Genomic DNA, 13,618 nt, shown 5'->3' on the forward strand with positions numbered 1-13,618 from the left:
CTACAAGCAGCTGTTAAAAAAAGACAGTGCCCTGAAATGGGTGCAGGAAAACAGTCATCATGATGAATACTGCTGTGCATCCACAGAAGAGGTTGCATAAAGCAAATCTCTTCAACTGAAAAGCCCAGAACACAGCATGAGTTTTGAACACAGCATGAGTTTCACGGTCTTCATCCTTATCTACAGCTTTCTATACAGTGTTAAAACATGAAAATCTGAGCTTTACTGTAGCAAAACAGTAGAGACTGGTTTGGACCAAAGTGCTCGTATACAATAAACGAGCAGCTTTGCAGCAGGCTTCTGTTCATCTGGTTTTTGATTACATATTTTTTTGACCTTAGAAAAACTTCACCTCTTATACAACAACAAAAAACTGTGTTGAACTTGTACAGTTCTTCCATCTGAGCCATACTGAAGTACTTTATAAACACTAATTATGTAGCATTTTATGATACCGTTTGTGTAAGTAATATGGAACTGCGCATTTGTGACTGCAGTGCTAATGAAATAACTGAATTCTGCAAGTTACTGTTGACTAAAAATCAAACTCAAGCATACCTATCTTTGCAGATCAGTATCTCCTGGATCCAACTTACTTTATCTAGTAATAAAGGAATACAGTGCAGATAGAACACCAGCCCTTGAACTTTGCTACTGGACCATATTTAAAAGCAATGAGTCTTTCCTCATCTACTGAGAGAAAGCTTAAACAGATAGAAAAAGGCTATCAGCAAGACCGGGGTGAGGGGGAACTTCACTCCTTTTTATATTCCTCCTCCAAAGTTCAACCTTGAAAATGGCACAAAATACAGGGCTTGTTTCTACATTCCCCTGAAGGTGGTTGCCCTGCAGAGAGGAACAATGAAACGCCTCAGAGTTATCATGAACGGCAGGCATGCATGAACCCAGTGACAGCTGTCAACAATTTGTAGCATAGTTCACAGAAGGATATGAACATCCATGGTTTTGAGTGCAAAATTACAGCAGCGGACTAATAAGAGATATTTTCCAGCTCCATAATATACCAGAGAGAAGTCGAAGAAAAGCAAGGAGCCATATCAACAATTAATTAACCAATTATTCTGCCTCCACCCCAAAATGGACTCCTTTTCTCAGTGGAATTGATACTAGCCAGATATGTATCAGCAAAGATATTCCAGTCTCATTTCTCCTTTACTTACTAAATCCTTAGCGTTCAGAGACACATCATCCCACCAGGGGGACACAAAGTCATATTCACAGTTCAGGATTCTCTTAAACATGTACTGATCTCCCCTTTCATCATAAAATGGTTCAAAGCCACAAAGTCTGCAAGATAAAAAAGAAAGAAATTTATCAAATATTAATTAGTCTTGGGTTGTTAGAAATAATTCCTGGTATTATCTTGCCCTATTTCATGTCCTCTAGACCACTGTGCAACTCACTATAAGTAGTCATGCAACAGTTGATATCCGTTTACCTTTTACACACCGATAAATATTTTCTAGCAGCTCTTTGCTCTGCTGGTCTCAGGCTGAAGTCCCTGAGACTATATAGTCATTCCTCAGCCGAAACCTTCGCTCATCCCTGCTCTCTTCTGTGAGGCTTCTCTAGTTGTGCATCTTTTTGAAGTGGGTGTAAACACCATTCAGCTTGGGCACACCATGGAGTTGCAAATTAGCACAACGATGTATGCTATTTCAATCTCCATTTCTTTGCTAACACTTCTTGAGCTTGGATCTGCTTTTTTTTATTGTTTATAAGACAGAGTTAACATGTTCATAAAGCAATTATGAGAAGCAATTATCCTTCCTTCCTGAAGGATAGGAAGGATAGGAATTACCTGAGGAACCACATTTTACCTGTGAAATTAAAAATCTTCATATGTCCGGTTAGGACTGTTTTTTTCATTATGTTCATCATTGTATGTTCTTACATCCTATCACCCACAAAATGTAAAAATCTTTGGCAGGTTTTATATCAGACCTTATCTTTGCTTAGGTAACCTACATATTATCACAAAATTTTGTAATCTCACTAATGACTGCATTTATAAATGTATCGAATAATACAGATCCTGACACAGATCCACAGTGCTGGTCCTGGGGAAAGCAAACTCGTAGAAGCGGTTTCCATTTATACGATATCCTTTTCTGTCCCTTCATTGCACTTTAATCATGCCTGCACACATAAACAGATGCTTTAAAGAGAATTCCCTATTCAACCAGTAAGTGTTCTGAGCTAAAAGAAAGAATGTCTGCTATTCTGCCTCCCGAAAATGCAAGAAGCAATGAGGTTGATGACAGGAAAACACCAGCAGGCCATAAAGAACAACACAGCAACAAATCTAGAAAATTTAACCTTACATTTTAACTTGGTTTTATATTTTTAAACCTGATCAGCATGCTTATTGTCTTGAAAAAGAAAACAGATGTTCAAGGAAAAAATGTGGGTTTGGGAGCGGTGTGCTCTGTCTCCAAGGATGGAACAGCTGCATCACCTCTTTGCACCGCTGAAGAGAAGAAAAACTCCACTATAAGCACACTCAGGGTGCATTATTAATTTCCAGGTCTGTGAGAGGTGGATTGAAACACGAGGATCCAACCTCCAAATACCATGTGCTTCAGCAGATGGGAGCAAGTCACAGTCGCCCTGCTTGTCCCCTCCCATTTGCCTGCCCCTCCTACCACCATTTCTGAGCTTGCTCCAGGTCAGCTCCTGTCTCCATGGTGTACCTTTTCTGAACAGGGTTGTTGGGCCACCAACTGGTTCAGCCAAAACTAGCTTCTGGATACCAGATAACTGATACAGGGAGACCATGCTTAAGGTTTGCTGTGACCATGTTGGAAGCCTTCTAAGTGATTCTCTATTTACTCCTGAAAATATCTTCAACATAAATCTCTACTATCACCTACTGTTGTCTTATTAACAATTTCTATGGATATGGTTCTACTTAAAAAAAAAATTTCATTTCAGCGGACATATTTTTTGCTTCATGCCGAATTAAATGAATAAAAATAGAGGTGTGATTTCAAATCAGACAAATTAAAACAGGGTAAGACCCAGCGTGGCTGCTCTTGTCTTCATTTCATTACGAAATTTCATTTTATTATGCTGATTCATTTTAAATCAATTACCTACCAAGTAAAGAATAATGTAATTGAAAAATCAATTAGAAATGACCAGACAGTGTTTTGTCCCCTTTTAAGTAAGTTAATAAAAAACCACCTGTAATTAAACCCATGTGATTTTGACTCCAGGCAAAGCCTCTGTATTTGTTGACCACTGTCTGCATCTCAAATGTGCAGTAGCATTTCTAACCTGCTGCAGGAACACAAAAGGACTAGTCCTCTTTACGGTTAAAACTATAAATGCGGCTTCCATGGAATTATGACAGTTAGCATCAATAGGTCTTAATATATTTGTCTCAGGAATAATTCTTCTGTCAAAATATGTGGCAAAGTTTTTCTTAAAAAACTTTGGACACAGGAAGTCCACTTTGTGTTGGTGAGACGATAGAGTTTTATGCACATCTTATGTAGCATGGTAGCTAATTCTTACATCCACTCTACTTTGGAGGCACATAAAGCAATGTATTTTTTTCAAGGTACATTAAGTCCATTCCCTCTACTAACAAGCAACACTGTCCTTTAGGCTGCAGGATTAATGAATTAGTTACTGTACAGGTACCTTTCAGGTCTCAGTTTATAATCCATCAGAAATGTTGATCTACAAAGCTTTACCCCACTAGAAAAATTTTAAATGTGGGATATTGTTAAAGCTAAATGGAAGAGATGGCCAAGTGCATTATTTTTCCCTGGCTTGTGTCTGTAGGTCAAATCGGATTTTGAGAGGGCAGAAGGAGGGGAACAGAAGGAGGAAGAAGTAGAGGATTATCCATACTGATGGTATTCCATACAGAACAGGACCTCACATGCTTGTGTTTACACCAGTGTAGAGGTTTAAAGCAGCTTGGGAGCATCTCCTGAATAGTGGTGAAGGTTTCTGAAATGCTGCATACAGCAAATGCCACTCCATATATTCAAACAGGAATTTGCTGTACGTTCTCGCTTGCAGCTTGCCTACACTTGAAAGCCAGTTTTGAGTACAACAGCTAGCCCTCAATCACTGAATAACTAGGCAAGCTCATGGCTTAACCTAGATATCTTTGTAAAGGGACAACAAAAGACACCTCTCCAATCTTAGGGACAAATCTGCTGCAAATTTCACATCTCTCTGCCATGTGTGGACCACCAGACCTGCCAAGAGATGATCACCCGTCAGACAATATATGAGATATGATCTTCTACAGACTTAAACCAGGCCCTGAGACAAAGATTCTCATTTTAGAAGGAGCAGGTACCAAAATGGCAAATAGGAATATTGCAGCCTATTATTTACAGGCGTCCAAATGGAAAGCTGTGACTCCTTTGAAGCTTACCTATAGAACAAAAAGTGTTTTCTGATATGTCCATTAGTCTTTATGTATCCTTACAAGAACTTCTTTTAATACATACCCTAGAAAATATAATTCTTTCTTTCCAAAAGACATAAAGAAAATAACTGTATTCCTACACACTGTTCTTGCTGGACACAGTTTATGAGTTCTAAAAGGGGAAAGAAAATGGCCCAGATGTATAAAATCCTCCATATCTTTAACGTATATGCGTAAAATCCTGTTTTCTTCCCATAAAAGGCATCCTGAAAGTTTTCTATACAACTATACAAGCCATCTGAGTGTTGGTGTGGCCAACTGAAATTATTTATTCTCCCATAAAGACAAGTGCCAATGCATCAGATACAATATTCCCTTCTTGATAATCTTCCTTTGAAAGATTCCATCGATACAATAAAATAACTATGATGCTTACCAATTGAATTAGGACTAGCCACATTAAGATGCAGACACAAGTGCCTACCATTAGCACAACTGTTTGAAAATTTTGGTCTACGGTTTTAACTTCATCTGTTTAAAGTAAGTATGGCTAGCATCACTCTCAACCCTCTGTCAACAGTGTCTCTGGTTACCTTTGAAAGAAGTCGAACACTTCAGCATTAATCACTCAACACACAGACTCATTTGCAGACAGAGAATGCAGGGCTGTTCCCTGCCTCCTGGCTGAGATGTTGTGAGACAGCAACACTGAAGCTGCAGCCAAACCTGTCGCAGTGTCTGTGGCTGACACAGATGGGGCAGCTGCATTTTGGAATATTCACTGGCTCTGCGAAACAACCACAAGCGTGTCAACTTCTCCTCGCTCCATCTGAAGCTACTTAGGATCATAGTGTATCTTACAGTTTGTGTGAATGAGAAAAAAGAATTATGCTTTCTGACACTAGTAAGCTTGTATTTTTGCCTTCAGCAGCTTCACTGCTCTTCATTCACATTAGTACCACAATTCTGCATAGACCTTGCTGCTGTTCAGGAACAAGTGTTATATTTATCAAATACATAATCTGAGTGTTTTGCCATGCTCCTCTAGGATTTGACTTACTTAAATAAAATTAGGAGTATCATATTTAAAGCTCAGGATCTTGTCTCTTCCAACAGCACAGCTCATAATGGCATAAAAACCTGCAGGTGCTCACAAATGAACCATTCTGTGACACTGTCTGCACTTACAGGATGTAGGTGATAATCCCCAGAGACCACATGTCCACCTCAGGGCCATAGGCACATCCCCGTAGTATCTCTGGTGCTGTAGATGATAAAACATGTGTCAATAAGATGAAAATTGAAAGCAGAAACAATCACAAAGTCAATTATTTAAACTCCCTGCATGCTTGTAAGTGTCTTTGAGATAGTTATGGCCTGCTCCTTTAAGCCCTTAATTAGACAAATGATTCCCTTCACTAGATATAAAGCAACAGAAGTTATGTCCAAGCAGAGACAAAATAAAATGAAAGGTGGATTTCTGTTTCAAATTGCTTTTTAGATCTGTGACAGGAACCACAGAAAGCTACAGCAGCACTGGAGCTGCAATGTGACAACCGAGATTGTACTTTTACTTCAATGTTCTACTTATTTACTTGGTACTTTATTTGGGCTTTATTTTTGGTATGCTGTTTTAATTGTAATGAAAGGTAAGACTATTTCAGGCAATTGCCTTTGCTGCAGTGTGGAGCAGGTGGAAAGGCCAGACAGTCTTGGGTACTCCATCTCTGCAGTGGTAAAGAGGATTGAATCTCTGCCCAAGCAGCTTGACAGACACACCGTGAGGACGGCTGAGTGGACCACTATATCCTTCAGATAGTATTTGTTGCTCCTGTGTGTTGACTAAAAATGTGCACGGTTGCACACTCAAACCATGATGTGCCTACCTCAAGCACCTCTGGCCCCCGTGCCACCAGGGTTCACAGCCCCGTGAACCCTTGAGGTCTGCCTCTGACTGGGCAAACCTCCCTGGGCAGAGCTCTTGAGATGGCAGGATGAAAATGCCACATCTCCAGAGAAAAGAAATGGAATCGCTTCATACACACAGAGGGTACGCCCTTCCCTCCCTCACCTTTTGCCCAGAGATAAAAATGCCCAACTAATTTGGAAAAAAATAACTAAGAAGACACTGCTAAGCCACACTTCCATGTATCAGTAGCCCTTTTCAGCAACCACGCTATCTGTACCGATACCCATCAGATGCACAGAATGGCAGCACAGGCCATAGGACCACCAGCCCTAAGGTCCCTGTGGGATGGCTACCACACTTGCAGGGCACAGTGGACTTGCTGCATCTAGATGCGTCAACACTGTCACACACATGCACCTCTTCCTGCATTCACAGCCGTAAGCAGCAGGACCAAGAAGAGCTGGGGCTTCCCAAAATGTATGTCTGCTCTCTGCTCAGCTCTGGTTGCCTGTCCAGACTGACCCAGGCTGCTGGCACACCCCTGCTTTGCTATCAGCCTGTGGGAGGTCTCCTTCGCTGCAGCTAGCTCTCCCAAGGACTGTGATACAACATTCTAGGGAAGCAAGGCTCCTTCAAGCACAATTTTAATCAGAGTATACACAACTCCCTAACAGCCTCCAGGCAGCTGGCTCAGACTTGTTCAACTTACCTGAAGTACTTACCATGCAGAGAACACATTGACAATTTTTGCAACGTGTTAATATAGAACGCAAAGGATACCAATCACTAAGTTTGTTATGTAACTTTTGTACAACTGGCAGCTGGACAAATGCTAACAAGTCTAAGCACAGACTCTCCTTCCCTCCTTATTCTTCTGCTAGGTAAACTGATGAACAGAAGGGGCTGGTTTTGAGAATGGACACTAGATCCCAACTGATGTTAATGCAGGACAAACCCGTAGCTAACAGACACCCTGCAGGCAAAGCAGCCAATAGCCTTAAAGAAAGAGATGGACAAAGACCAGGAAAAGAGATCTTAACCACTGCTCTTCCTGACATGTTTGTTAATGCCATGTGGGGAGACCTGAAGTAAATAGGACAGTCTTCCTGTTTAATGGCGAGTGTGCTTCTTCTTCTAGAGAATGCAATGTTACTTGGGATGTCTTCTCGCATTTTCTCCTCCTTCCACCTCAGTATTGTCAAATGGCCACAAAGGAAACCAAAGATTTGTATACACAGGTCTGCCTTGCTCTCTGGACTGTGATTACACAGTTATACATCTTGCTGATACAAATTTTTAGTACTTCGACAAGTTTTCTTTTGGTGAATGGATTTAACTGATACATTGCCATTAGATGTTGGGTGCAACAGACTGATCATGAATCACCGCTCTGCACTGGCTTGTTTTTATGTGCTACTGTCAGAAATTGTTTATACCCTTCTTGTTAAGTTCACTGGAATCACAATGTCTGGAAGGTAAGTTCTTTGTGGCCATCTTCTTGTTTACAGCCCTCTGCAGCACTCGGCACATCCCAGAGACTGTACCTTGTTAAATCTTGATGCCAAAGTATCCAGACTCCAGTATGTGTTTGTTGCTGTGTCTTCTCTGGAAAAGCTGCTCATAGCTGGGTGGGCAGGATGTGGGAGCTGGCAGCCTGTGACTATCAATTATTCATAGTTTAATTTCATAATTCAACAATATTCCTCCTGCGTTTACTTCAGTTCTGGAAAGTAAAGCTTGAATGTTTTCCAGACACCAGAAATTCTACATGGTCAGTTAAGCAAAGATTGCATGTTCCTGTCTGTAGGTCCATGTCTGTATATACCTTCTTCTTGTCTCAGCACATTCAGCCTCAACCCATCCCACCAAGTCATCCCTATTCTTAAATGCTCTTCCATGGGAATAAGTCTTATCCTATTTTTATAGTATACAAAGACAGGTGTAAAAAGGGCTAAATACTAACTACAATTTAAAGCCATTCATAGAGTATCTGTCATGAGAGAAGACAACCAGAATATTACTATTTAATACACCAAGTACAGTTTCACAAATCTGAGCAGACTGGAATTCTGTGCTATGCTAAAGCATACTTGGCATCTGTGTGTGTTTGGCAGAGAATATCATAAAAGGTAATGGATATGTCACCTGAATATTATAAGCTGTGCTATGAGGCAAGAGGGTAATCTTACAGCCTTCTCCAACGCCTGCTTTCTTTTGCTTCTACAGTTATAAAAGGAAATGCCAAGTCTTTAGTTTCCACATGGCTTGGCTCAGCTCTGTCCAAAAATATCCGAGATGCTTAATACCTAGCACACTGCTAGCAATTTGCAGCCTCCTGTAGAAGCCCAGTCAGGATTTAGAGTTCAGCAACAATGGCAGCAGCAGGTTTCTCCACAAGATGACATGGATTGCTGGAGGTGAACACCCGCCACGGGAAGCCCAGCTGGCTTGTCCTGCTGTAAGCAAGATCAACAGCCTCCCTGGCCATTAGCTGGAGTGCTGGCATGGAAATGGCTTGTAATGAAGGGTGAACATATTGCAGGGACACTTGGAATCCTCTTTTGCCAGAGAGGCTCCTTCTTTTGCATATTCTGGCACTGGAGGATTCATTCCTGGCTCATTTTCTGCTTCTGTGAGTCCAGGAGAGCTTCTGTGCAGGTCCAGCTATTCCTTCGCTGACAGAGAAGCAGTGCACGAGGGTGCTGTACCAGGAGCCCGACGGCTTGCACGGGATGCCCTGCTGAAAGCTGCCAGGCAGTCTGCAAGGCTCCGTCCAGCTGCTGGCTGCTCAGCCTTGCACAGCTGAGCCAGAACCCACCAGGGGCCAGCCCTGCTTCACAGACCACCCACCTAAAGGGCAGGCCAGAGCCTATCCAGGAGGATGGAGCATCCTACAGGCCTGTGATGTCACCTCCAACCTGTGGACGCGGTTGCTGAAGAAAAGTCTGCTGTGTATAGGGGATGGCACGGGTGGGCATGTGCCCTCCTGTGACAGGACAAGCTCCCACTGCTGCCCCATGTGTAGAGAAAAATGCTCTGGCCTCAGGAGGCTCGCTGCTGGGGCTTGGCAACGTATCATCGTCTTTTAAATTATCTTTTTCAAGATCAGTTGTATGTTTGCTTACTTCCTACTGTGGCAGGTTACAGGGTTGAACTCGGGGTTTAGGTTTTGAATTTTTGGGGGTTGCTTTTAGTTATGTCCTCTTTGGATGACTGATACCTGACATACAGCACAGCTATGGCATTATTTCCCAGATGCAATGCATATGGCAAGTATAGTGTTCACTCTCTGCCCCACTTATTTTCTCCCCAAAGCAATGGAGAAAAAAATGCACATTCCTAGTTGTTCACAGACCGTTGGCAGTACTATATTTTCTCACTTGCTTATCAAAACCTCACTCTCCCACATGACAATGAGTGAACACATTTTTACCTAAATGTGATTATATGAAAATTTGTTTCAATTCTGAGTATCAGTGGCTGTTTTCTTGCATTTAAATTAGATGCCTTACATTATTAAAAGCCACAAGACTGAGAAGCATGAACTAGCCGTGATTTCATGAAAAACAGAAACATGTAAAAACAGGGGAACTGAGATGAAACAGTTCCTAAACTTTGTGCACATCTTCCCCAGTTAAACAAGTAAAAAGTCTCTTTAAAGGCCACCAACTAGAAAAATACAAACCCAATATCATTAAGTATACAATCCCCTAATTTCTGAATTACTGTAAGAATTAAAACTGCAATCCTTGTGTAATACAGTGCTGAGCTCACAAGTCAGACGTTTGCTCTGAAGTCATCCAAAAACTCATGCTTGTTGAAGCACTGTGAACATGCAGGCAGATTAGTCGTTTTGATAAGCGGTGGAGTGCTGACTCTCACTCTCTTGGTAAAACTGAAGCAAACCTATGATTTCATTCTTATTTTGTTTAGGAGAACAGAGGATTAGTTGAACGTGCCAAAGCCTCTTTACTGCTGAAAGAGATGACTAGATCTACACTAGCCACCTCAAGACAAGATCTAGCACAAAGCGCTCTTGATAGTACACTCACACTTCCGTAAACAGGTCCTACTTGAGTGTGGACCAGAATGGTCTGAGTCATGCATTTAAACCATGTATTTGATGAAACATTTTGTGTTTAGAGGATTGATTTATGACTCTAAGGAATAATTTGTTTTCCTTTATGTTAAAATAAAATACTTTAAGATACATGCACTGTAATATTTAAATATTCAAAATTGTTATGAACTCTATACATTTTTAGTGTTTTCCATTATGACTTTCACGGTACAGATTTCAGCTGATGCTTCTCCAGTGCTATTTTAGCAATTTCAGCACTTCTACAATGGTCAAACTTATTTCCATGCAAGTAATGAACTTGCACCATAACACAGTATTTGATTATTAAGCTTCAGTGCTACAGAATATGAGTTTAGAAAAAATTAACCCAGTGCCAGTTCTGAATTTTGGTTATTTATTTCTGCTTTTTAGGGGATTTTTGAATTTTGACTTTAGGAAGAAGCATTTCACCTTGGAAAGAGAAAATGCAACATCCTCACATTAAGTGCAGCATACTGTAGACAACAGAACAACGTACCACAGTACCCTGGAGTTCCACAAACTGTCTTCATGGTCACCTGATCTTCCACAATCTTGGAAAGTCCAAAGTCAGCTGTTAAGATTGTTTAGGAATATTAATGTTCTTACTTCCTTGTAAAATCACTTTTTTTTACATTGTATATGTCATTAAATGAACATTTGCGCATTAAATGAACAGTACTGTCATTTCCAGAGATAAGGATCCATTCAAAGAATCTACCCAGAGCACAATCTAGAAACAAAACTTGTCGGTACAAGCAAGTATTCCTGGCTCTTGAAGGACAGAAATGTAGCTTGTATTTTATCCTGAACTGCACAAAGCCAATACAACGGTATGCTTAAGGCCGTATAAACAGTGACCCAGAAATGCATTTTAGTTATATATAGAGGTGTATATATACATGTGTATTACATGTATATACATATAGATATCTACACGTATATTACTCTGTGAGTAATCCAACAAAATTATCAGAACAATTTGGGGTTAAAAAATGGTGCATTAGTGATGTCTTAGACAAGGGTCAGAGTACTCAGTCCCTACAAGATAAATCCAAGCAGTATTTTGATAGAGGCCTTCTAGGTGTATGGAGATTGTGCCGGAAGAAGTATTGGTCATCCTTTCTGCAGTGCTTCCACCCTGAATTTCTACTCAGAGAGCAAGAGCCTTCATGATGTTACATATAATACTTGCACGATTCATTTTTTTAAATACATAAAAATGGAGGTATTCACAACTCTTCCAGTTTTCACTAAGAATAAACTCAGCTTCTTCAAATTTCAATTTACGTGATGACGATCTGGCCTTAAATAAAGTAAAACGAAAGTATTTCCGTTTTGTTACAGTGAATATAAAAGCAAATGTTTTGACTCAAGATTAGGATAAAAATACTTCATACTTTATTCTAGGAATTAATAGTTAGGGTTCTCTCTTCCCTAAATAGTTATAATTTATGTTTTATTATTTATCTAAACAGAAATATACTTTACTTTTATAAACACTGGCACTCATTATAAATCAGACCTCAATTTAAATAAGGCAATAATCTTAATCTTAATTATTCATAATTATATGAATAATCACAACATTTAGGAAAATGCTTCAGAGGCCCCTGCACCACTCTGGCCATCAAACCCAGGTCACTGGGTGTTGCATTAAACTACCATGTTTAGAGCCTTTCCAGGAAAGAACTAGGATATGATAAAATGTAAATTAAGATACTACTCTTTCATTCTCAGATGCAAGACTTTCCTAGAAATTTATATTAAATTGTTTGAGACTAGTTCATGGACATCTGGCTCCTGAAACCCATGATGAACAGCAGCCTAACGAATGTGGCAACTCACTTCTTCCATGTTACAGTGCTCCCCAGTAAAGTAGAATAAGGAGATATTTCCAAACTGGTTACGTACAGTTCAGGAGCACTGTACAGAGCTCCTCTTTGCTCAGTAAAAACTGGGCACACCTAGCATTTTTGGAGGTCATGCCTTTTGCTAGCAGCCACAATCTCCAACAGAACTGGCACAGTAGATCCCCGTTCAGGAGAGCCTAGAGTCACCTTGTCCCTCCTCATCCCCCACCACGGTGCTGACTGTGCTTGAGATAGCTTCCCTACGCAATTTGCAAAGATCAGTTCTTCTTACTTTTCAAACGTGCCTTTAAAACAGAAGTCAGCCTTGCTCAGTTTGATCTCTACCATTTATCTGCACATTTGTACTTTCATGCCAATGAATCTTTCCTCTTAAATACTAGTTTTACAAAAAAGGAGGCACAGAAGTGGTGCACACAGCTGTAGGCTGATCTTATCCTTCTTAATCCTCTTGAAGCGCTTTATTCTCTGCCATGTTTTGCACAATTTTAGCTATAAATTCTCTCAGCAAGCATCTAGTTTTGTATTGGTTTTAAAAACATCACACATGGCTGTACTGCTAAAGAAGTAACATGCTGTTCATTTGAGTATAAAAGCATTATACCTTCGAATAAAGTGGTGGTGAGACGTATATACTGTAAGCATCAGTTGGCATGTATTACTGGTACAAAGGAATTAGGGAAGGATACATTTAATGCTACTCACCGATTTTCAGTGGTGCATCTGGTGCTGGCGTTGCATAGAGTAGATTTTCTGGCTTCAAGTCACGATGTACGATCCCATTTGCGTGCAGGTACTAGAAAGAGAGAAAGCCAAAACATTTAAGTGAGAATAAGATGTTATGGTCAAGTATGAGCTAACATATTCCTAATGATCTGCTATGAGTGCGACACAGAGTCACTTAAATGATTTTCAGCAGGTTTTTTTCTGTGAACCTGCTCAGCACCATATCCTTCGATGCATACTGTAATCTGAATAGGAAACTAAAATTTGGGAAGGCAAAGATAGCATCACGTCTATCTGAGAAGAAAAACACTTCAGAAAGTATTACTGACTTTTTAAATATGGCAGTAGCTTCTAAGAAGTAATCTAACAGATGCTGAAGAAATAGAAGTCTGGCTCAGAGGGGGGTAGCTTCTGCATGTTGTAACATTCTGAGAGATGAGAAAATGGTCATACAACTATCAAACTATCGAACAGACACCTTTGAGCAGAAAGGATCAGTATGTGTCCTGGGCCAACTATAAAATCCTTGATGCCCCTATAGCAGACTTCTCAAGGCTTTTCAACCACCCAATTGCAGTCTCAAAAGGACATCTGTCTTG

At 40.4% G+C, this 13,618-nt stretch overlaps 1 protein-coding gene across 1 annotated transcript in view; it reads right to left on the reverse strand.

The window, feature by feature from the left end:
* CAMK4 (calcium/calmodulin-dependent protein kinase IV) overlaps window positions 1-13,089 on the reverse strand; it is a gene marked incomplete at its 5' end in the record, with an annotated part of 13,705 nt that extends 616 nt beyond the window's left edge. Inside the window, 4 exons of the mRNA XM_010144900.1 lie at window positions 1,182-1,308; window positions 5,603-5,678; window positions 10,922-10,996; window positions 12,999-13,089. Of these exons, the coding sequence (XP_010143202.1) occupies window positions 1,182-1,308; window positions 5,603-5,678; window positions 10,922-10,996; window positions 12,999-13,089 (369 nt within the window). The remainder of the gene's footprint in view (window positions 1-1,181; window positions 1,309-5,602; window positions 5,679-10,921; window positions 10,997-12,998) is intronic.
* Window positions 13,090-13,618: the final 529 nt, after the last annotated feature.

The sequence above is a fragment of the Buceros rhinoceros genome, unplaced genomic scaffold (genome assembly GCF_000710305.1).
Source record: "Buceros rhinoceros silvestris isolate BGI_N320 unplaced genomic scaffold, ASM71030v1 scaffold7271, whole genome shotgun sequence".
NCBI lineage: Eukaryota > Metazoa > Chordata > Aves > Bucerotiformes > Bucerotidae > Buceros > Buceros rhinoceros.